Here is a 25191-nt window from a genome sequence, read left to right on the forward strand (position 1 = left end):
ATTTGAAATCACTAACATGGGACAGTATGCCTTGCTTTAAAACAAAGTAAGTGTAAGTCTACTGTGCTGTGCACTCCTGAAATGTATCTGCCATGTCAGAACGACACGGTAATGCACACCTCTGCTCACTCAGATTCCCAGCATCTTGGTGCTGTGGCTGCCTTGGAATTGTGTGTGAACTTGCCCCTTTAGAGCACCATTACCACCAAAGCACCCCAGAGGAAACAAAGGAACATCAAATCCTATTTTTTATCATTTCCATTTAACTAGCTCTTAACATATGGCAATTCATGGACCTCTCACAAAAACTTGTCAGCAATGTCAGACCTTCATCCCGCAGTAAGATTTACCTACCTAGGTAATTTTACCTGTACCAAACAAAAGCTGAGCCAAGAAGACTCTGCAGCAGCACAGAGAGTTCCCACATTGATTTCTTTGCCGCATGCAGGTACTAGACATGCACCAGCATTGTGGAGCAAGGTACCGACTGCCCTGCACCTCCAGCAGCAGTGGGGCAATGCTCCTGGCCCTGCCTTCCTGGCTGCTTGGGTCAGTATTCTTGATGTGTGGGATCCTGAGCACATAGTGAGATGCAAACCCCTGTGCACAGACCCTGCTCCCCGCCACACCAAGCAGCAGTCTGGCATCTAGAACATGAGGAGGCTGTACAACCTCCCTGGCTGGTGGAGGAGATGTATTGATAATGCCACATAGCCCAGACTGCATCAGAATCTGTGTGTCACTGGCTACTGATTTTTATTAGGCATTGTGTTGCAGGAAAAAATACCGGTGAAATCTAAGGTGGTTCTTTTCTTGCAGGCATCCTGTAATTAGCTAAAGTTTTCTTTTCTTCATAGAGAGGTCTTGATGCATAAAACAAAAGTTTCCTCTTCCTTGCATGTTGTTGCCAGATGTTTCTGCAAAACTTAAAAACAACAAAGTTATTTGTGTGTACTTACATATGACTTCACCCCCATGCCTGTCTCAAAGTGCTCCTCCTCAATTAACCCAACTAATTCTCCCCCCATTTCTGAACAGTGCATTTCCATTGTCTGTTACAGCATTTTAGAATTCCAGCCGTTTGTTACAGATCTACATCGTAACACTCAGAAAAGCTCAATAGGAACATAACCTCCTCAGATTAATTTCCACTTGCAGTTGTGATTTCTTTTTTACACAAAACAGCTGCAGAAGAAAGCAGCCCTCAATGTTTTGTCAATATAGACCCAGAGACGGGTGGATTCATCACTCACAATTGTTCTTATGGCTTCAATAAACACCAAGGGCCAAACTCTGCTGATGGAACTAGGAGTTGCTATCACGTTATGCCAGAACGAGATTTAACCCCATGTAGGGGTTTATAAATTGGATACAGGCTTCAGTTTTTGCCAGTCTATGATGAAGCTTGGAGTTGTGTTTTGTTCAGGCATTTGCCATGAATTCTATTTCATTGTATTGTTACACAAAAAGTTTCCCTCTCTACTCTTGCAGGATTTTGCTCTACTCAGGCATGAGCCTGAGGAGGGCCAACAGGCATCATCTACTCTGGTTACAGACTGGCACTTCTCCGCACTGAATTCTTAATACTGCTAGACTGCAATTAGCAATGCCCATGCAGTCTTTCACTGTTCACTCTTCCTAATTAGCAGGTTAACATGTTTGCTAGCCTCAACCTAGTCACAGCTCGTGTAAGCTAATGCATGCCTTGGGAAGCTGGCAGTGCTCAGTGCCCCAGGACATCTCTGTTAAAGGCAGCAGGGGTGGAAGATGGCTGTGCTCTTGGGGAAGGATGTGTCAGACTCCATCTCTGGGAGAGGGAATAAGAGTATGTCCAGTGCGGACATATTCTGTTCTCCAAGTGTTATGTAGAGAATGAAAACTCTAGGAGAGAAGGGGAATAAATAAAGGAATTCAAGATGAAGCAGATCAATAGATATAAAGAGAAAGGATCCAGGAAGGTGAATGGCGTGGTGGAAGAACTACAACAGTGGTTCATGTAAAGTGAAGGAGCTGATGGGAAATCAAAGTACAAAATACGTCACAACAGACAAAGGACTAGCGCAGGAAATAAAGACAGGAAAAAAACAGGAAGAAAGTAGAAAAACATACCAAGAGTTATTAACCTAAAGAGGATGCAGGATGGCATGGCACAGACCTCTGTGCCTCAGTCTATGACCCACTATAGTTAATAGCAAAAGCATACTGAGATTGTGCTTGGACCCAGGAGTCCCCTTTGACAAATGAATTTGCAGTCCTGAGGATGCTGCTCATTGCATACTCATAACGAAGCATGCTCCTGTGTCTGTAGAAACAGCAGCTGGGGAACACTGCTTTTCCATTCTGGCTTAGCTGGAAAACTATTGACAGAGTGCATTCACTGGCTGAATAACTTTGATGTATATTCAAGAATTAAACAGAATTACTTACAAGCCGATAGGAAACAAAACTGACCTCCTTACAAGACAACCAAAGCCTTAGAAGATTTATGTTTATGGAGGACATTAGACACTGGGCATGTTGCTGCCTTTTTGTAGAGACAACAGATTGCAAAAGGAGGAAGAGTTCTTCCTATAAAACTGTAGCTTTACATGAGCTGTCTTTGATGCACAGCTTCAGAATTCGCATTTCACAGGAAAAGGCAATGCAGCTTGTATTTTTGGAAGTACTTCCAAGCAGGCTTAAGGACTTTACGATTTGTTATTTGTGGACCCCATATACTATTTATTCCAAAAGTGCAAATTCTTTGTTCTGTATAATTCCGAACACTCATCTTCCAATTTCTGATATCTCTGCAAATATTTATTTAGTATGATTTTAATTGACGTGACTTTTAGTGACTAGTGCTACCACATCTTTGGTTTGACTGAATTCTTTCCATTCGCCATTGTCTTTGCTATGTAGCTCTTGTTTTTCGGCATCTGGGGTTTTTCCCTTTAGCTTATCTTTATAAATTGCTTCAGAGATCAAAAGCACCATTTGTGTCCATTTCAGTACTTTCAGTGAAATACTGGTAAATCAAACCCTTAGCCTGCAAACTTCTCTGTCCTGCCATGGTAAAGTAGATCCAACCAATTGAACCCAATCTCCGTTAATTGCCAGCACCATTTCATATGGTAATTCCTTGAAGGTTACAGATAAAGTTGTTGCTGTTCTGTTTCATGAGCACATCACTTCATCTGGAAAAGCTTCAATCTTTTTTTTTTTTCCTAGCCTGCTTCTAGCACTAAAAAAGATTTAGTACAGATCCACAGTGGCCTATATATGTTTGCCAACAGGGACCCATGTGTCAGTTTTCTGTTCTTACTGGGCCTGTCAGCAGTTCGTAACCAAAGAAATTTCCCCATATTGTAAACATATTTGCGTATGATCATTTTAAAGTTGTTTGCTTGTGTCTAGAAGGGGTTCATTTTTTCCCAGAGTGACTCCAGACCACTTTTATACCTAGATGCTTCCTGTGGATTGCATTATGCACACTCACTTCAGCCACATGTGGCATGATCTGCCCATCTTCGGGTCCTCTGTATCATCCATGCTAACCCCCAGACAAACAGATCTATGTCTGCATCTGGCAGCCATGAGAGTTCCCTTCAGTGCTTCAGATGTTTCTTTCTGATATCCAGCTTGGAACGCTGTACACAAATCTGAAGTCGGTTCTCATTTTCCATTAATTGCCTGATCTCCTCTATGAGAGTCATATAATTACATTTTAATGATTTAATAATGTTCTCCTCTTAGATATATATTTTAATGTCTACATTTAGTGTTAAGGTTGAGGCTCCTTATCTTTGCAATATTAGTATGTTGTGGTGTAGGAATGTGCAGTCATTTATATATCTTTTAAATCTGTTGCATGACAATTCATACCACTCTTCCTGTGGCTCCACGGAACTACTGAGTAAGCTGGATACTGCAGTCCTAATTGCTGAAATTCTCTTTCAAAATTAGGCACTGATCGACAGCCAAAATTTTCATTGTCAATACAATGCAGTTGCTGAAACTGTATTTCAGCCCTTCCCTTGATCCTATTTTTTCAGGATATTTATTAGTTCTTCCTCAAATTAAAATTTCTTAGCTTGCAGAAATAATTCTTCCCTCTATTGTCCAAATACATTTCATTCTTTACACAGAATATTAATGTATGCCATTTAGACATTCTGAGATGGACGAAAACTCTTGTATTTGAAGTCTAGTTAATTAACTATCCATCTGCAAAACAGCCACAGTATTTTTATGATTATAGTGCATAACTTGTGTATTTAGCAGAAGAGAACTAGTGGAATTTTGGAAAAAAAACCAACCCCAAACCTTCATTTCTAACTTGTAAGAAAGAAGGTACAGATTTTACCAGATTACCATTCTGCTCAGGTCAGTAGAAAATAATTGAACAATGCTGACATTTTGTGGAAGACGTGGTCTTGTTAAGATTTGTATCAAACAGGAGTCAAAGCCATAAAACCTGTTACCCCAAACAGAAAATTATTACGTGTGTTGACACTTTCAGCAGGATGAGGCAATCCTGTGCTGGACTGAGACAGAATGAAATGAACCACATATTTGGAGGCTGCAGTAAGAATTTTCTTTTTCTTCTGGGGACTACCGAGGTTCCCGTGGTAAAAGCCAGAGTAGCTGTGCTACTACCAGCTGTACTCTGGGGGATGAGGTACGCTTTCTGATCTGGGTCAAGATATCTTCATACTAGGGTCAGGATATTTAATAACAGAAGATTTTGATGACACATTGTCACAACAGCACACTCACTTCTAAAACCCAACAACGCCTCAATTTTCATTTGACTGTAAGCATTTATGTATTTAAAATATGAATATAAAATAAAACAGGTTGAACTCAAGAAGTAGAAAACTCAAACTTGGCAATTAAAATATTTTGAAGGTTGATTATGTTCCAAGAAGAGTCGTCAATGTCAGCTGTTTAAAAAAATCATAGATTTTTAGGGAACAAAATAATCATCAGCACAATGCAAGCAGCAGATTTTCAGCCAGTCAACTTCATCACCTTCTAAAAATTTAGTTCAAACAGGAAAAAAAATCACAAGTCTTTTAAAGCCTAACTTATTTCATACATTTTTACAAAGTAGCAAAGATAGGTTTTGTTTAACTCCAACCATCATCACATAATGCATTCAAAGTTGTTACATACAGGGACAGGGTAGCATGTCATTGTAAAATGTCAGCCAAAACATGCAAGCTTACCAAGTTGTATATTGTAAAAACAAATTTAATGTAAAAGTGCCCTAGGAAACATTTGTGTTTGAAGGAGAACAAAGGGAGGTGGTATGTTTGGGTTGTTTGGTCACACAGGAAAACCCGCATGAGGCCAGAAAGATTTGTCCAAAGCCAAGTGAGTAGCACGTGGTGAAGTTATCGCAGAGGGATAATTCTGCCACTGCCATGCATGCCTCTGCAGGCTTTGCGCTTGTTCTGTTTCAGTAGCGCTTGTAGCTAAAAGAAGTGAGAATCGGTAATATTCTTTTCCCAGCTGTACAGAGTAGAAGCAGAAAATATCCAAAGTCTTTCATCTGCTCAATTCTACCCAAAACATTCAAAAGGGAACAAATCTAAGAGACAGAATTCATATGTATTGTAGCAGCCTGAAGACAATGAGCAAATCTAGCTTCATATTTGAACGTGACTGCTGTTGTTCAGTTTACCAACAAATGGTGAGTTTTACCAACAATGACCTTGCAACGCATGCTGCTGAGCTTAGCAACAAGTGAAAAACATCTTTCAGGAGCATACAAATAAGAATCATTCTGCCCTGGCCAGATCTGAGTTCACATACTGTGCACATACTGCACTCCAGCCTGCCTCAGTATTCCCAGCACAAAAAACCTGTAAGATGTCCTCTGCTCGCTGTTTTGCAGTGTTGTACAGTGTCCCTGGCTGATGCTGGTGAATAAACTGTGTATACCAGTCTAAGATCAGGTCCTTTGGGATAAAAGATGATATTAAGATATGGAATTATTCATTAGAGAAGGAATGTTCTACCCATTACCGTGCAATTAAGCAGCTGAGTTGCATTTATAAACAGATGTTCACATCTAAATCTCTTAGAACTAAACAGCTTTGTCATAAAAGTTCCTTCCAGCTACAGAAAGTTAAGCAAAGCCAACATTCAGCAGTGTTTCAGCTCCCCTCCACAGGCCATATATACCCTGTTATTTCAGTTGACCAGATTTCAGTGGCAGGAGGGGTCCCCAAATGCAAGACAATTTCTGTGGTGGAATACTCACAGAGCAATAAAGTGAAGTCAATTTTCCAGGTACGCTGCCAGAAGCAGATTAGAATTTCATGCTTCGAGAGATATTCTTGCCTTTATTGAATACCGAGGACCTCTGCAATGTTCCCGTATCCGGCAACAAAGATTTCACAGTATTTGTGAATAGTCTGACTTCTGCTATTCTATTTCCCTTGTATGGGAAGAAGTGTTTCCTGTTAGCTGTAAATTCATTGCATCATCCAAAAAGCACCAGAAGACAGTTTTGAGTGCTATTTTAAACACATCTTTCAAATATGCATTAGATTAAGGGAGACTGCAGAGGAGAATCTAGAATTTTTAGAACCATTTTTCATAATCTGCAACATGTAAGAGAATATTAAGCTAATATTGCATGCATTTATTTTGCATTTCTAAAGTAAAACAGTATCTTCCCAAGCGTGGCATGTGAAAAACCTACAATTTAACAAAAATTAGGGCAGATTATTCGTGCCTTAAAATCTATGCTTTTACTTGGCTCTTCCTTTCCTTGTAGGAGAACCCCCAAATCTGCATTTGAACAGCTGGAAAGACAAAAACATCTTTCATTGATGTAACTGGTAGCATGTACCGTTTCTAGATGCTGCTTGTTGACACAGCCCCAGTACAACTGATAGAGTTATCTCCAAGTTCATGTTAAGTGTCCCAAACCCGAACGAGGGACACCTCCGTGAAGGGACAGCCTCTCTCTTTGCCAGCGTCAGAACCTCTATCAGCTGCCAAGACCAGGAGAACCGCTCGTTCTGCAGGGTTTGCTGCTTTGCTGTTTTACCTCGTGGGTTTAACTCCCGGCCCGCTCCCGTGCCGCCGCCCGTGGCCTGCCCTGGCCCGCGCAGCTGAGGGGCGCCGAGCCTGGCGCCCCGCGCCCGCCGCTGCGGCCTGGGCCCGGCGTCGGACAGCACGCTCCCCGGCTGCTTTTAAACTCAAGAAACACCCGGATCTGTTAACTTCTCAGTGAAACGCTAGCACCCTTTGTGGGGTTTACTCGTATTTCTCAATGAAAACATCTGTACTGCCCGTGCTTGCCACGAGACAGGCGCGCCACCCCAGCCCCCTTGGCCGCTGAGGGGACGCGGGGTCCCTCTCCACGGGTTTTCCCCAGGCCGCCCGCCCAGCTCCCAGCCGCCCCTAGAGCTGTCCAGCAAGCTCCGAGGTGACCTCCCCACGGCGTCCAGCCTCTTTCCAGCGCGGCACCCCCGTCCCAGCCCTCCGCGGGGAAGCGGGCTGCCACGGCGGGACCCATGGGGGGGGGGAGCTCGCCGCTGCCCCCGGGGCCGGGCCGCGCTGCCCAGCCGCCACCGCGCGGAGGGAAGCGGCGAGACCGCGGGGCGGGCTGCTGAGGCGCGGGGGAAGTCGCCCGGGGAAGGGTGGCCCTCCCGCTTCAGAGCTGCCGCCCGGGGCGCTTCGCCCTTTCGGGAGGAAGCGGAGGAAGTGAAAAAGGAAAGAAGCGGGGCGGCCCCGCAGCTTTCCCAGCGCGACCACCCCGGAGGTGGCGCCCGCCACCCCTCGGCGGACCCACTGTTGGGGTGGGTGGGAGGGGGCGCGCCCGGGCCGTCCGGGAAGGGGCGAGAGCCGCGGGGCAGGCGGGGCGGCGGGCGGCCCCTCGGCGCAGGCTGCAGTTGCCCACCTTAGCCAACAGGTTGCACCGTTTCCCCTCGCTTGGGCCCGGCGGGCACTGCCCCGCGGTCCCGAGCGAGGGGCGGCCAGCGCCAGCGGGCCGCGCAGTGCCGAGCCGAGCCGTGCAGCGGGAGCGGGCGCGCTGCTGCTGCCGCCCCTCTCCTTGCCGCCAGTCTCCACTCCCTCTCCACGTCGGGGAGGCGGAGGGAGGGAGGGAGGGAGGGGGAGGAGGCAGTCGCCGCCGTCCTCCATTTTGTGGCGGGGGCAGAGCACTGCCGAGCGCGGAGCTGCCCTGCGGAGGGACGGGGCGGGGAGGCGCGGAGAGAAGGCAGGAGCGGGGCGGGGGTGGGGGGACAAAGTCCGCGGAGGCAATTAGTGCTAATTAACGCAGGGGGCGCCGCGGTGGTGGTGGTGGCGGCGACGGGCGGGGCGGGGACTAGGTCAGGGTCTCGATCCGGCGGGAGGAGGAGGAGCGGCGGAGCGGTGCTGGCCGCCGCCGCGGCCCCCGGAGGGGCGACTGTCGACTTCCTCCCGCCCGCTCCCTCGCCCCTTCCTGCTGGCTGCTGCCCCCCCGCCGCGATGGCAGTTGGCGGCTGAAGGAGCCCCAGCGCCACCCCCCGGACGAGGTAAGGGGGCCGGGGTCTAAGCCGTGGCTTCGTCCCGGGAAGTTGGCGGGAGGGGGGGCGGGGCGGCGGTGCCACGGCGCAGGAATGCCCCGAGCACGGGTGGGGGGACATACCGAGCCGCCCCCGGAAGGGTCCCGGGGTGGGACGGGAGGGGGCACGGCGGAGCGCAGCCTCCCCCGCGGTGGGGGCCCAGGGCGGCGGCGGCGGGCGGTCCGGGGAGCGGCGCGGGGCCGGGGGCCGGGGCGTCAGGGGCGGGGAGGGGGAGCAGCGCGGGGTGCCGCCGCGCGGCCGTGGGCTGGTCTTATTTTGCAGAAGTGGGTGTGCCGCGGCGACGGCTCAACAGGTCCCGACACATTTCTCTGAAAACTGTACTTTGCAAAGGAGAATTTAGTGTAATTCGGCGGTTTTCGGTATTCGCAGCTTTTTGCCCCTTCGGGCAGACTCGCATCTGATTCTTTTGACACGTTTCCTGCGCTGGATGGTTCGCCGCTTTATTCTGTTGGGGAAATTGTCAAGTGGAATAACTACATTTTTCCTCCCCTTCACGTAAAAAAAAAAAAAAAAAGTCATAACTGCAGGTTGACAGTTACAGTATTTTTTTCCTCCCAGTCGCTGATGTGGCGCGCACCTTACGCAGCCCCGCGGTGCTCCCGTGCTGCCCGCTGCGCCTGGCCCCCCGCGCGGTGGGGCCGGCCGGGCGGAGCGCGGCCTCCGGTGGGACGCTGGGGTCAGGCGGCGGGCAGCCCTGCCAGGTGCCGTCGAAGGCCCAGGAAGGGTTTTCCCGTCGAGGAGCTGCTGCTCGGGACGCTTTTGCTCAGACTGAAGCTCGCTGGGGCCACCTTAAAATTTTTATACGTGAGGACTTTCTGTTGATCACAGCCTTAACTTTGGCATAGAGAAAGCAGCAGTGTTGGTCGGCAGTCTGGAGAAAATGGGTGACAGAGCCGGCGGGTTTGTAATTAAGATGACTATAGACTTGTGGACACTCTGGGGTCACTGCTTAACTAATAATGCCATGGCCTAATAACATAGGCATCGCCTGCTCTTACAGACCAAGGGGAGCATGAGCTGGTCACCGCTAGCGGGTTGCTCTGACTGTTTGGCTGTAGACAAATGTTATAGAAAGTTTGCCAAAGACTTTACAGTTGTTCTCCAAATATTTATGGTCTGTGCTGAAAATAAATGTAGCAGATACAAACTGATCAAACTTAGGAGATTCATGTTAGGTGTGTTTGAAGAACAGCCATGAGCTGGTAAAAGTGTTTGACGCTAATAAAAATTCTTTTTTTATTTTATTTTTAGTTAGCTTTTGTTTATAAATCTGAGATTTATTTGAAGACTCACGAGTTGCGTTGTAAGCCAGACCAATGCAAAAATCTCAAACCTTGTGTTGTGTAGTAGGGGGATTGTGTTGCTCCTGGACAGTAACAGAATTTGGTCCAGCCAGTAGGTGCTGCATTAGAGAGCTGCCTCTGGAGCCTTCGGTACATGTTGTGGGTGTTACATCTGGACCTGGAGGGAGAGAGGGAACTGACTCGGGAAAGACGAGAAATGTCTTTCTCCCCTGCCCTGCTCAAAGTGTAATTAAATACCAGGGAACATTAGCTTGCAAAATCTGTAAATTGGGTACTATAACAATTCCTACACTTCCTTACTTGCTAGGTTCAGTAACAGAGAGAGAGTGTGTTCAGAAAGATGTCATATGCTGTCGTCTGATTTTGAATTGCATGCAGGCAGACATACCACTTCATCCAGGCTTAGAAAAGCTTTAAAAATATACTTCCTTGTTACCAGTGAGAAATAACTAATAGTAATAATAATAATAAAAAACCACCAACAAACAAAACCCCAGAAACAGCACCAGTGGGTTTGAGAAAGATGTGGCTCTTGCCAGTTCGCAGTTTAATTTGCTGTGCTTTCGTTCTCAGAGCAGCTAAACCAGGTTCACTAGGCTAATGATTTAGACTTTTTTTGTTGTTGGTGGTTGTGTGTAAGCTGTTACTAAAATACCCTTGCTGTGCTAACTTTGAATGCTTGTGATCTTTTTATAGCTAATGTTCAAGTAATGGATTCCAAAGAATTGCTTAACTCGTCGGATCAAGACGAAACAAGGAAAAATGCGCTCATCAGTACCAAAGGAGGGATCGTGATGGACTTTCATCCACCCTTCAGGGGTGGAGCTACTGTACAAGCCCCTGTGTCTACATCTCCTCTCCCCGCTTCTTCTCAGTCAGATTCCAATCAGCAAGCTGCTTCGGCTGACTTTTCAAAAGGATTAGTAAAAAATGTGCCTCAGCCAGACCTTTCCAAGGCAGTATCACTCTCGATGGGACTTTACATGGGTGAAACAGATGCAAAAGTGATGGGAAATGACCTTGGATTTTCCCAGCAGGGCCAAATTGGCATCTCTTCTGGAGAAACAGACTTCAGGCTCCTGGAAGAAAGTATTGCGAGCTTGAATAAGTCCTCAAGCCTGGCTGAGGACACAAAGGGAGCAATATCTTCTGAGGTGCCGCTTGAGCCGGATTTCCCGGGCATGGCTGGCCGCAACATACCTTTAGATTCAGGAGCTGCAGTCCAAAGCCAGGTTGGCTCCAACGGTGGCAACTTGAAGTTATTCTCTGAAGACCAAAGCACCCTGGATATTCTCCAGGATTTAGAATTGCCGCCGGTGTCTCCTGGCAAAGAGCCCAATGGGAGCCCATGGAGACTTGACCCATTGCTAGATGATGGTGGCTTGCTGTCCCCTATATCTGCAGATGATGCATTTCTCCTGGAAGGAAATCTCAGTGAAGACTGCAAGCCTCCTGTTTTATGTGACACTAAACCTAAAATTAATGACCATGGTGACCTTTTGCCCAGTTCCAAAATGCCAATGCCTCAAGTGAAAACAGAAAAGGAAGACTTCATTGAACTCTGTACTCCTGGCATAAAGCAAGAAAACATGGGCCCAATTTATTGTCAGGCAAACTTCTCTGGGTCTAACTTGCTGGGTACTAAAGTCTCTGCCATATCTATCCATGGTGTCAGTACCTCTGGGGGACAGATATATCACTATGATTTAAATACTGCATCGCTCTCTCAGCAGCAGGATCAGAAACCAATTTTTAATATCATTCCATCTCTTCCTGCGAGTTCAGAAAATTGGAATAGGTGCCAGGGATCAGGGGATGAGACCTTAGCTCCTTTGGGAACACTCAACCTTTCTGGCAGACCTGCCTTCTCTAATGGCTATTCAAGGTAATTAGTTTTTCATGCTCTTTATTAAAATACTACAAGAATGTTTAGCACAGCTGCATGCATGCTAGTTTGGGTTTGTTGTTTTGTGTTTGTTAGTGGTTTTGGGTTTTTTCCTTTCGAAGTCAGTCATCCCTGTTTCATTTGTTACGTATGGCTGTCTGATCAGACATGGCTGGTGTTTGTTTATTCTGTAGTACAATAGGAGCTTTAACCATGTACTCAACTATTGGTATTAAAGGGAAGAAAAGAGAAGGGGAGCTGACATGTTTTAAAAAAAGAAACACATAAAAATAAAAATTCTAAGATACAACCTACAATGAAATTTGAGTATGTGGTAGAAGGATTCATATACAAGGCAGGATAGAAGGAAGGCAGTATAGAGGGAAGTATTTAACTGTATACAAAAACTACTTGTTCTGGAGGGTTAGAGAATCGGTCACTGTGGGTTTTTTTTTCTTCTTAGTGTTACTTAAATGTTATGCACAAAAATAACTTAGTTGCTCGGTAAATCTCTAGAATTACATCTAAGCTGAACTAGAGTTCTAGCTTTGCTTGGTATTGCATTTACCTTACATGGACAAGAAGATTCCTAGTAGGAAATACTCAGCGGTTTGTTTAATAACTGCATTTAAAGACATAAGAATATTTGCAGTAAGATTTTAAACATACCTGGAATTTAACTCTTAAATAGAACTACAGGAGGGCTTGCTAATAGCTGTTTTTTGAGAGCAGGGTATTTTAGGGGAGCTGGTTAGTATGTGTCTAAGTGACTTAGTGTAGTTACTTGCAGTCAAGTAGTGTTTTCTCCAAGTAATTCAATGCTGCAGATACTCAAGTAAAACACTTTTCCTCTGCCGTTCAGGGGTAAGTATGGAGTGGCATCTATCTCAATGGGTAGCTGTGGACATCTCTCGCAGCTGGGCACAAGTTCTCATTTCAGTATGAACACCCAGTTGTATGTTTTCCTTAGCTGTTCTTTCTTTATCATGTACTTGCACAGGCAGAGTGTTTGCTCTCAATGGAGGAAGAGGTGTTTGCTGTGTTTCTGTGGAGTCTCAGTTAGAAAATGGCTCTTTAAGTCCATATATGTAAAAGCAGAAATTGTAGGCTTTTAATGAAGTATCTGTTTTAAGTTTCTTTTTTTATCACCCCACTGACAATTCATCCCCAGAGTGTCAGCCGCCAGTCTTGGAGCTCTCCCCACACGTTATATGCTCGTGTTTTCCCACAGTTGGAATGAGGTGTGTGAGGATTTCTCCGTTGTTTCAGGAGGGCAACTTTTAACTTGCTTTCATTCTAGATTTCTTTCATAGTTTTTCATTTTTGTAGTGAAGATATCTTTTTTTTTCTTTATTTCTTTTTTTTTTTTTTTTAAGAGTGTAAAGCAATTTGTAATGTAAGGAATCCAGAAAGGAAAATCTAAATTCGTGGATAAATTCCACTTCAGTATATGAATATTGAATGTATCTTACCACTTATTTTGACAAAGTAGAAATCCTTTGCACTTACCTTTTGCGTAATCAGTCCAACTTCTGTGGTGTTTTTAGTTTATTTCATGGGGTTATTTTGGTGTTGGTTTTTTATTTTATTTTGTTCTCACTCTGTCCTTAATGGCAGTTGTTATAAAATCTGTATCAAAGCAAGAAGTACCATTATTGGGTTTGGGAGGTGAATTTCAGTGGCTGTTTAAGTAAGCAGATTCCTTGTTGATAATGGAAACCTCACTTATGAGAATGTTTCTGTAAAGTTCATGCATTGTTTTTGATTTACAGAATTGTTTGGGTAGAACCATGCACATTCATAGGTGAACTGTTTACACATAGATATTTGTACAATTTTTGGAGAATTTCATAAACACCAATTTTATATACTTTGTTTCTCATAATGTTGTGATGAAAAACCCACTCAAGCTCCTAATGTGTACAGAATACATCTGATCCTAGAGTATAAAGGACAACAGTGCTAGATGTTATCGTCGCCTTTATGAAGCAATTCTGAGGAGCGTGCTTGGTGTGTTTGTGTTGGAACTGAGCAGGCAGCGGTAGGCGTGCGTGCTGGGGAGAGCTGGCAGCGGCCCTCAGCAAAGCTCTGCTGTAGGCAAGGGAGCATCCTCAGCACGGTAGGCAAAAGTCTGCCTCCATCACTGGGCAGTATTAACAACACTGCTGCAAGCATAGCTGTTCTTGCTTCCTGCAAGGTTGTAATCTGTTTTGTTGCTTTCTTTTGCCTTAAGATAATGGATGGTTGGGGTTTTTTTCTCAATTTAAGGATCATGTAAAGAATTTGGGGGTGGCTTCTAGTTGAGTTTTGCAGAAAAATTCATTATTTGTGGCCTTTATGAAAGCTGTCCTTAGTTCCCAAGGATTTTTGTATGCTAAAACTGTGAAGTCCAATTCTAAAAATAACATTGCTTGGGTTTATTATATATTGTTTTTAATAAAATAGAGGCAACTCCATCTTTTTTTTTTTTTTTTTTTTTTACAATGTTTGAGATGCTGATGAACCCTGGGTTTAAAGCAGGAATTCTCTTTCTTCCGGAACCCTGACAGAAATATTTGGTCTAAACTAGGTTAGTTTAAGGTGATGTATTGTGGATTTGTTTATGTTACACACGACTTAAGAAAATTGGCATTTGTTTTAGAAACAAAAGAAGGACTACCTTGCCAGGTACCTGTGGTCTTTTGGTTGGTTGGTTTGTTTTGTTTTTTTCTTTTAGGTACTATTTGTGTGCGGTGAAGGCTGGGATCTTGGGAATTTAGAATGGGATCTTGGGAATTTAGAATTGCTAAACTTCGGTTTCCAGTAGGAAATACTGCTGTTGGTAGAACTATTTGACTATTCATAACTTATTAATTATATACTAAATATGTGGGAAGAAAAGCTGCAGTTCTGTCCTGTGTTCAGGTAGTATTTAATCTGACTTTTAATGGAAAGCATGTAATGTCTCTTCATAGACACGCAGTCTTGATGTCATGCAATTTTTGAGTTATTTTGCTTCTAAGTATAGCACAGCATGCTGTCGCTAATGAGACAAGTGATAATCAGGACTGAGAAAACTAATCAGTTTTCCTATGAACAGCAGGAGGTATTCTGAAGCAGAATACAAACTTCAGAAATTTATTTGATGCGAGTGAATTGGCAAGAGTCAATAAATTGCTGTCTGTATCTCAGGGTTGTGGAAGTGTCTGCTAGTGCTTGTGGTGATGTGCAGACTTGGAGCTGCAGCTCGGTGTTCAGCAGCTAGCACTCAGTATCTTTCTGAACAGCAGTGAAACCCTGTGACAGCAGGACAGCTTTGTTCCAGGGTTGCTTTGGCGAGGTCTCCCATCTGAGGGACCTGCTGAGCTATCACAGTGAAGCAAACTAAGGAGAAGGTGGATAGAAGAGGGAGGGAAAAAGTAGGCTGAGACAGTTTGCCTTAGATTTTCTATAATAGAAGTGAGACAGCACCTGGAAAAGTAGTAGAACAGCCTGAAATTGTTTGGTAAATGCTTTGCTGGAGAATTAGAAGGTTTGATGGTGTCTTTTTCTGATGGGATAGTATTTGTGATTTACTACAGAAATGCCAGTGAAAACTGATAAATTTCAGGGAAATTATTTTAGCAATACACAGTCGTAGGACTCTTGTGTGGTGTATACATTAAATCCATTGCTCAACTTTTTTTATTCCTCTGACTTCCTGGAGATGTGGCTTGTGGGGGGAACAAAGGACGATGAGAAACAACACAGCGACGCAGGGGTTTCTGTGTGCTGCTTTTTCTAGCCTACAGCCAGAATTTACAAAAACTGGGCCCCATTGGCAGTGTTACAGCTTCTCTTACTACGTTTGAAACCATTCCTAGTACTTAAGCTTATGGGGGATAAGGATCATTAAGGAAGTTTAAGAAAGGGCAAGAGCAGAGAGAAGCGGAGAATCTGGAAGGGAGAAAAAGTTTTGCTGGTCAGTCGCAGTCCAAAGCCTTCTTTCCAGGACAAGTTACCTTTCTGCCATTCTCTTTAACTGGGATTCTTCTTGGACTTGGATGTTTTACTAGAAGGAAGGGGGAAAAAAAGTCATCGTTTACTAGAAATGGTAAAGGTCAGTTGTCTGTTTGTCTTACTGCATTGTTTCAGCTTGGCATTTGGCCAAGGCCAGCAGCTTGGCATGGTTGGACATAGTACTTCAAATGTTGTCTGACTCAGCAGTATGTAATGTATGGTACATACATAAATATGTCTTTTTAAATAATTCTATCTTGATATAAAAACCAGACTTGTTATTTTGAGTGCTCAGTGTTTCAGTAGTCTTTGTTGTGATTTGTCAGCTTCATGTAATACTGTACTTGGGTTTTGAGTCTTGGAAATACATGACAAAAAAATCTAATTGTTTTTGCAGAAAGGGCTGAATCGGGAATGTCCTGCAGAATGTGCTATAAGGCAAGATGAAGAGGTAGCTAGGTAAATGATAGATCATGTAAGATGTAATCCATTTTTTTCCAGTTTTTAGCTGATCCATTCAGCTAGCTGACGGCCGAGTAAGTTTGCTTGGTTTTTTTAATCCAAACCAAATTTTTAATTTCTGCTAATTTGTTTCCCCCTACAACAGTCTCTGTTTTAAACTTGGTTCTAGCTTCTGAAACACAAGCTGATTTTTGTTGCCCATTGCATTTTTTTATCCATCTTAAATAGTGGTCAAACCCTGTTGTACTCTTCTGCTACCAGTGAAAGCAAAACTGTAGTTGAACCAGCCCTACTGACGGGATCTTCTTGTAAATGTGAAACATATGTATTACACAACTCCTACATCATATATTTACCGTGTTTAAAGATTACTTTCGTACAGTGAGAGCAAATTGTCCTGGAGATGCAAATGTCCCTTCTTACCTTGACTATTACTGCTCATTCTGGAGATGAACAAGCTGTAGCTGTTCTATGCATATAGGTAACTGCAAACCGGAATTATTTCTACTTTTTAAAAGGTTAAAAGTCCTTCTCTTATCCTAGGTCCCTTTTTGTAGCTGCACCTAGGAGGTGGGCCTCTGGGGGCTTCCTCTACTTTGTTTCATTTTTTTTAAACTTTTTTTTTTTTTAATGTTGCCTGTCTTCAAGTAGTGAAGATCATAGAGGAAGAACCTGTCACTGCTGTCTTGGATGTAATGCTTGTGCCAAAGCTTGACGGTTCAGGCTTCTAATGCTTTGCAAAATTACATACGTTGTTTCTCTTATTTCCACACTGGTGGATTCAGCATCTCTGTCCATGAGTGCTGTTCACTGACGAGTGTGCTTAACCTAGTCGAGTTTCCAAGGCAGATACTGTTGTTCTAGCGATCATAACTCCACAGTTAGTCTTAAGTATGATGGGAAAGCCAGTGCTCATGCCAATGTGTCTTCAGGCTCAAGTACACGTTATCTTCACAGCTCTTTACTGCCTTGTCTGTAAGATGTAGTTCAGTGGAACGGATGCTCTACTGACTGCTTTGAGTCCTCTAATGAGTTGGTTGCAAAAATTTTAGCTGTGCTGCTTTGTATTTTCTTTATTGCTCTACAATATTCAGTCAAGACACCAAACTCTTAACTCATTATCCTCTTACTGTAAGCTGGTCATAAAAAGAAGCTAATAGATTTATTTTAAAATATTTTTTTCAGTAGTCTGTGGCTTCTGGGTCTCTTTGGAATGCTTCTTGGAGCAAACAAGGGGTTCAGTGTTGACATTTTAGTGCAGAGTGTGATCTGGAGTCCTTTTCTTAGGACATTTTATTAAAGATTTTTACCACTGGCCTGAGAAACATCTGTTCTCGCACCACTGGATGTTATGATCAGTGTCTCCTCTTACAAGAGGAGAGCAAGTACTCAGCACTCAGAAATTTGCCTGGGAGAAAATGAACTTGTATTTCTCGGTAGTAACTTCTCTCTTCACAAAACCCTGGCTTGTGGAATATTGCAAGACACAATTATATCTCCATTCATTTTCTGGGGTAGATGAAGACTGCCTAAGCCAGGGGTCCTCAAACTACGGCCCGCGGGCTGGTTACGGCCCCCCAGGGTCCTCAGTCTGGCCCCCAGTATTTACAGACCCCCTTGCTCCCCCCGCCAGGGACTGGGGGGGGAAACCAAGCAGCCGCAGATGGCTGCCTGCCACTTCATCCGTGCGCCGGCCCCCTTTTTAAAAAGTTTGAGGACCCCTGGCCTAAGCCAATATCCTGCTGCTGATGTGCTGGTACGGAATAACATACACATTCTGTGAATGGTTCCAATGTCATTGTTCTTGAGATAAAAAACATACCAATAAAATCATGTGCTCAGTCCAAGTTACAAGCAATAGGAAAAACGTTGTAGAGCTGTAGTTACAAGTTGTCTTGATTTTGTGTCATTAGAAGAACTGAAAGGGTGTCAACCTCTGGCATACAGAAATGAACTTTAAAATGCATTCATAAAATGATCAACTTCTAACTGTTCTTAGAAACACAGGAACAAGTGTGTGTGCAACAAGGTAGTTTCTGGGAAAAATGTTTAACTGTACAGTACGCTGTGCAACAGAGCCTGGGAGCTGCTTGTGTTAAGCCATCTTTAGTTTTTGTAGTGTTTGTTTTCCAGAGCCTGGTAGTATTACACAAATTTTAATCTTATTTACTGAAGTATTAATGTATTGCATTGTTGTATGTACAGATTATTTGTGTTCTCATTACAGCGGTTTTCTGGCTGATTCACTATAGTCTAATATCCATTTATTACAGAGCCTTTGCCTAAATAACCAAGACACTCTTAGACCAGGAGTTAATCTTGTTCGTAATGCTGGGTTCTGGAAATACTAGGCAGATACTGTCAGTGGATGGCGTCATCACCGTGGCACAGAAGTGAACCATTACAGCTGGAATAGATCACACACACACACACTTATTTCAGCTCATTGTCTTGGCACTTGACTTCACATCAACTAATTCTAAATATCTGTGGGGAAAAAAAATTAAATGCAAAATTACAGTTACTTTGCCCATATGTGAGGGTGAGAAAAATTGTGAGTATAGCTTTGCAGGTCACCTGCAAAGGAATCTAAGCAGAGGGCTACCTGTACAGGGTGTACTTCATCACTTGTTGGAGTACTTCAGTGTTGTGGGCTTACTTAAAAGGAAGCTGAAAGACTGCGGATGTGCAACTTTAGCTGCCATTCCGCAGGAGTACAGGAAGGTGTGGGTTGTCCCTCGTGCATGGCGAGTCCAGCATCCTGAATTATGGTACTTACTGGAGGGGTGAGTAATTGTGCTTCCAGAAGTAGTGTGTTGGGTTGGGAACACAATTTAGCGCAATTACTCTGCCTCTCCTGGAGTTTTCCTTCTTACCTCATCCTCACTACAAAGAAGGTATAGTGTTGTGCACCTACCTTCTACATGCTTACCTGACTCAGCTTATGCTAACCTTGACTGTGATGTTTTCTACCAAAATTCTTTTCCTGGCTGAAACAACGTCTCCTTGTGTGCAAGCTATGCACTGTATTGCTGGAAATATAACTATATACTGTGACAAAAGACATCTTTTCTACTTACGTGGGCCTGCACCGCTGAATTTATCACATGGCAGCTTCACATGTCCCAGAGGTGCGTTTTGGCAGTAGCAGGGACATAATGCTGGCTGGCAACTGGAGTTCAATTTTGTAATGTAGATGATGTCAGTTTTTCTTGCTGTTGTCATGTGAGACTTAACTTTAGATTCCAGGATGCAGTGTTACTTACCCAGGATATCATGTAGAGTTTTATAATAATGGTTCCTTGAGTCAATAATCAGTACAATTGTGTGGATTTCTGGAGGAAATCATGCTCTTCAGAAGTCTTCTTGACATCTTCTGTGGAACACATTTCTGTACCAGCCAACTGCATTCTTAATATAGTCTGTATCGGTTGCCTATCATTAAAATTCCATATTCGAGCTGTATCTGTGGAGCTCTCGGTCTGTGTTGAGCCTTGCTAGAAAATTAGAATTCTGATGTACTTTGAAAATTAACATCCAACAAGCTGATAATATTTTGTTGTGGAGATGCAATATTATACGCAGCTTCTACTTCTTAATCAAATATCTCAATTTTCCAGAGATTGCAAAGGCAAAACTGCTGTTGGGGAAGGATTTCCAAAATAATAATAATTGAATTAATTTCACTGCTACTGTAATTTAGTTAAGAAACTGAGTTCCATATTATATTTTACAGTAATGCATTCTTCAAACTGTTTGTAATAGGTTTGTACAGTTACTGTGTGTCAGAAAACAGCTGGAGATCATGATCTGATCCTATTTATGCGTCATGGTCACACAAGATTTAATATGAAACTTAGGAGCAGCAGGGCACAACTTACTCTTCTGTTGCTTTACCAAGATACTTCGTATTTCTGGTTGCTTTCATTTGCATAACTTAAGTTTTTAGTAAGTAAATACTGCTAAGGGTGCTAGTTTTCTTTTAAAAAAGAAATTGGGACACAAATGAGTAGTTTGCCTCAAAATGCTATCGGGGAAACTCGCTGTACCGTCAGGTAAGAGCAAACAATGGAGTATCGGGGAAGTAAGTAGTTTATTCAAATAAGGAAATAATGGAAGTGATATTACAGCTTTATGGCTTGGTTTGCTTTGTTGCTTGGCTTTGTTTTGGAGGATCTGAGATCTGATACTTGATGATCTGCCTCTCCAGAAGATTGGGAAAAGTCCTATAATTGTCCTTATCTGAAAGATCTGTTGGGGTGGGCTGCTGACTGCGTTAGGGACTTCGGTCTTGTTTTAGAAACTTGGGGTGTGGGGTGGTGGTTTTTTATGTGTGTGTTCCTGTCTCTGAATATTTGAATGCCTACCTGCTTAGTACTCATTGAGAAGAGGGGTTTGAAGGTGGATGACCTCTCTGTTCACAAGCGGGCAGTAGCTTGGCTGCCTGTCTCTGGTGGAGTGAGGTATGTGTGAAAACTGGACATCTATGGTTGGAAATCTTGTGAAATGTTTAGAAAATGAGGTTTTTGCCTTGGATGAGAGTCCTCTAGCCACGATACAGCTCCTTTCCGGCTGTGTGAATTGTTTATGATGGGAGAGGGCTTTGTCTGTGCTCTTGCTTCCCGGCTGGATGTTCAGAAAGGACACTGCTGCTTGGGGTATGCGAGCACCTGGCCTGGCTTTTGACTTCAGGACATCCATGAGTTCTCTGAACCCTGGGTGGTATGTAGCTAAGCCGTGCCTTCCCATGCCATGATCACCTGCTTTTGAGAGCACAAGTGTGAGGTTCTGGGGTTTTTTGTTATTTTTATTGACAAGGTGCAGAAGGGCTACTGTGCTGTGTGCTGGTCTCTCCTGAGCTGAGTCTGGTATCTGTGACAGAAAAGAGCAGCTGATGCGGTTTATTTTTGTTGTCATTGCTTGGAGACCTGCTCGCCTGGTGTGTGCGTGTGATCATATGTAATGATGTGGTAATAGGGTCTGGTATGACTTTGTGTGGAAGGGGACCTCTGCGAGGATAGTGCTGGCAGAACACATCAGGCGCTGCAGATGACAACTGCTTCATGGCAGAGCATCTCCATAACACCAGGAGTCACACTTGGGGTGGCTGGTAAACTGAACCTGGTGTGCCTCTGGATTTTAGTTGTCAGTGTTGGAGCCTGATTCTGTGCTGCTCTTCTAAGCAGTTTTTAACTACTGATTCATTCACTGACACGGAGAGACAAGGATGCATGGTATGGCTTTGAAAGAGGTTGACTGTCAAATCGGTACTTTGTCAGGAAAGGATTGTGTGGTCTCTCATACCACTTAAAAATCAGGTGTGTATAAATACAGTTATAATGTGCTATTGTAAATAAAATGTATAGTTTTTCCGTAGCTCTTCATTTGATGAGATTATATAAATTGGTAATATTTTAAATCAACACATCTACTCCATAGGCATGACTATGTATCACTGTGTACCTGTGTATTTTTTTCTTCTTGATTATTTTTGTCCCTTTGTAAGAGTTTTCTGTTACCTTTCTGAAGCAATAACTTACTGAAGCCGCCAGCTAAAGGTTTTGAATAAATCGGTGCTGAAAGCATGCATGTGCTGCATGCGCACATGTGGATTTGCTATGCAAGATTGCAGTCCATGCATGTTAACTTAAAAACCCAAATGCCTACTTGCAGACTTTATGGTTTAATGTCCAGATTTCAGTTTGCATGTTACCTAGCTGTTCTTTTCTCTCTCATTTTTTTCATGGGTTACTTTTGCTGCCCTTGATGGTTTGTTTTGCTTGATGAATTTTTGTTAATCTTCTGTTACTTATTAATTGCTCCAAAACTAATTGTGTTGTCCTAATATGAGGGTGATGTGCTTGTAGATATAATTAATTATTTTATTTTTTTTAAAGAACTCTGCATCTTGGTTCTCTTACATGTGGAGTAGATCAGAATATTAGCCAAAAGTTAAGAAAAACAGTCTTATCTGAGAATGGGCATTTAAAAAGGCTTTAAAAATTAGAGATCTTGAATGTGGTATCCAGAAAAGCTTTTGCATGCTGGAGATAAGTGAAGGAGTATGGAATTCCACATCACAGTTTAATTTTAGTGAGATAATAAATGTTTATTGAAATAGCAGCAGACTGTATATGAAATGACCAATTCAGATTCTTTCTGAATGCTAGAATCCCTTATCAATTGGTCTTTAGTCAGTGGGAAAAACTTCACTTAAGACAATTTAAATTAACAGGTGAGTTGGATGAAATGGATTAACACAGGTTGTGAGCAAAGAGGGGGCTGGGGGCATGTGAAGGAGTCCTCTCCTTTGGGCAGGATGCTGGTTCCTCAGGCAAGGACCCGAGTACATAAGCTAATAACTAGAGGAGGAAGGGGAGAGGAATATACCTCCTGTTTGTAAGTGGTCGCAGAAACACAAGCGATGGGATTGAAGGGGCCTTCAGGGATCCTTGAATCCAGCCTGTTCTGTCATTGCACTTTTGTAATAAATGCGATTTACAAACCCTACTGATGTCTTTGTGTTGACAGGTGATGAGGCAGATCTTGCACCAAATAGGAATCTTCTGTCCAGTATAGGTGCCCATAGGCTCTTAAAATTACTACAGACCTTAGTATGGTGGCCTTGTGGAGCAGCCTTGTAGAGGTTGGCACTTGCTGACATGTTGCTGGTGAGTCTCGTGTGAGGAGGTGTTACAGGCAATGCTCACCAGCGAGGGGCTTGCATTTGAGCACAGCTCAAATCCAACTGCAGGGCTGAACCAAACTGCAAATTGAGAAATTTCTGGTGTAGGTATGCTGTCCTTTTATAAGGCAAATGCAAATCAAGTATGGAGGGTAGTTGAATTACATAATGAAACTAAGAGTGGGAAGAACAGACATATACTATTTGGACTTTCTTTTTAAAGATATATGGTCTTATATGTTTATATAGCCTTTTACCGGTGTGGAGAGGCCGATGGTCACAGCCCTGTGTGGTACATGATGCACACCCCTGCCTCAGGCCTCGGGGACCCAGAGCTCACAGTGGTGGTGGGGAAGTGGGGCTGGGGGGTGAGGGCATGTGCTCATAAAGCAGAAAATGGAGAAGTTTTCAGTGATAAGAGATGGGGTTAAAGACTGTCCTCAGTTGTATCTGAAAGCTGGGGGATCATTTAACCTAAAGAAACCAGGTGGTTGGTTTTTTTACTCTCGAGTACATTAAAAACAGATTCATCTCTGGGTAACAGCTTTCTCATGAGTGCAAGAAACTGTTCTCTTACCAAATTTTAACTTTTAAAATGTTTTAAGATCTTGATAAGGAAACTCCAAAAAGATATTAGTCAGCCATTATTAGTATGCTGTTTTCATTGATTCCATATCATCTCTGGTAGATTCTAGAGGAAAACAGCTATGATGAGGCTGAAGGGTTGCAGCACTCTTTCTTAACTCTTTAATTTCAGCAAAAGAAATTACTGTGTTTTCATTTAGCTCAGTAGGATTGTCTTACGAATATGATAAATTATTGAAGAGATACTTGCTGTAAAAAGAGTAGTTTAAAATGGAATAAAATACAAAGAAAGAAAAAGTGAAAGGTCATAAGTTATACTTACTTGAAAATAAATAAAGCATGTGCCTTACTCGGATTTCCAAACAAACATAGATTAAAATTGAATTTGTAAAGAATGATAGTATCTCTATCTTGCCTATTGATTCTATAAATTATGTAATACCTTTTTGCAGAAAAGGGGAGACTTGTAATGCTTTTTCTGTTACTTGCTTTGACCAAATGATACTGATAAAAGCTCAAGGTTTTAAAAGAAAAATGAACGTTAAATTATGTGCTCTCTTATTATTTGAAGTATCACAAAGAACGAAAGAGATCCTGTATCGCAAATACAGTTTTTCTAGGTGTCACGTGTAGAAAAAAGAGCTACTACTTAGATGCATATTTCAAGAAAAGCATTTTCCCTAACCTGTTCTACTGTGTTACAACCCAGCCCAGGCTTTAAAAAGGCCATTTGGCCACACTGATTTCAGTGGGAAATATTTTTTTAAAAAATCTTGAGTCCTGGTCTGGTGTAAAGTCCTTTGGTTTCATTTTCTCATAGTTTTATGAATTCTGTCCTTCCTGAACATACATTTCTACTAAGTCCCACGTATCTGCCATTTTCTAAACTGATGAGGAAGCTATTCTGACACCTTCATTTTTAACAAAACCAACCTAACAAGTTTTGTAGCTTTCCATAGTTGAAGAAGACTGTTCAAATGAAATGCCAGGTTATTTACAAGTTATGTGCGTAATTTAATAAAAATGAAAGTTATTGCTAAAACTCCTTGGATAATATGTAAGTGTTGTAAAAATCTGAATGCTGAGTTCTTTATTTTGAGTAGCAGAGCATTCTTTTATTTTTTTTTATTTAAGTGAGCAGTTAATATTAGGAAGCCTGCAAGGTTACATTCTTAGTCACACTAGATATTTGACAGCTACTTTCCAACCAGAGCAACTGGTTTGACAAATGAGCTTGGGCCTATTTTATTACTTTAAAGATTCTTCTTTAAAGACTCTTAACACGTTCAGGGTTTGGAACATCTGGTATTAAATAACAATCAGAAGGTTGGAATACCGCTGATAGTCCATTTGGTTCTGTGACTCAGTTTGTTCCATCTTGTAGATCAAAACTATATGGGTAAGTTGCACAGCATACCATTGGGGAGGGAGGAAGTGACTTATGTTTCTATTCCTGGCTGACCCCAGCCTCTAAACTGAGGAAGAGCTTTAAAGGAAATGCAACGTTTAGCTCTTTGAATCTTTCCAAGCATTCATAAGTGCTACCAACCTCTGTTTTCTTGTATGCAGCGTTTCAAGACGTGGACATCTTAAAACTGCCATTGTAATTTAAAAATGAAATGGAACACATAACCTAACAAGGGAAGCCCTAAAACTTTATGGAAATAGATGGCAAAACTGCAATTCCAATTTTTGTCAGAAATATCCAAAAGTTTATTTCAGCAA

General features: G+C 42.9%; 1 protein-coding gene across 2 annotated transcripts in view; it reads left to right on the forward strand.

The window, feature by feature from the left end:
• Positions 1–8231: 8231 nt before the first annotated feature.
• Positions 8232–25191, forward strand: part of NR3C1 (nuclear receptor subfamily 3 group C member 1) — a 73601-nt gene continuing 56641 nt past the window's right edge. Inside the window, exons 1-2 of one of the 2 annotated variants that reach the window (XM_055717595.1) lie at positions 8232–8516; positions 10568–11756. In XM_055717595.1, the coding sequence (XP_055573570.1) occupies positions 10582–11756 (1175 nt within the window). In that variant the 5' untranslated portion in view covers positions 8232–8516; positions 10568–10581. Of the gene's footprint in view, positions 8517–10567; positions 11757–25191 lie in introns of those variants that run through there. The other variant, XM_055717596.1, reaches the window with a different exon arrangement.

The sequence above is a fragment of the Falco cherrug genome, chromosome 8 (assembly GCF_023634085.1).
Source record: "Falco cherrug isolate bFalChe1 chromosome 8, bFalChe1.pri, whole genome shotgun sequence".
Taxonomy (NCBI): Eukaryota; Metazoa; Chordata; class Aves; order Falconiformes; family Falconidae; genus Falco; species Falco cherrug.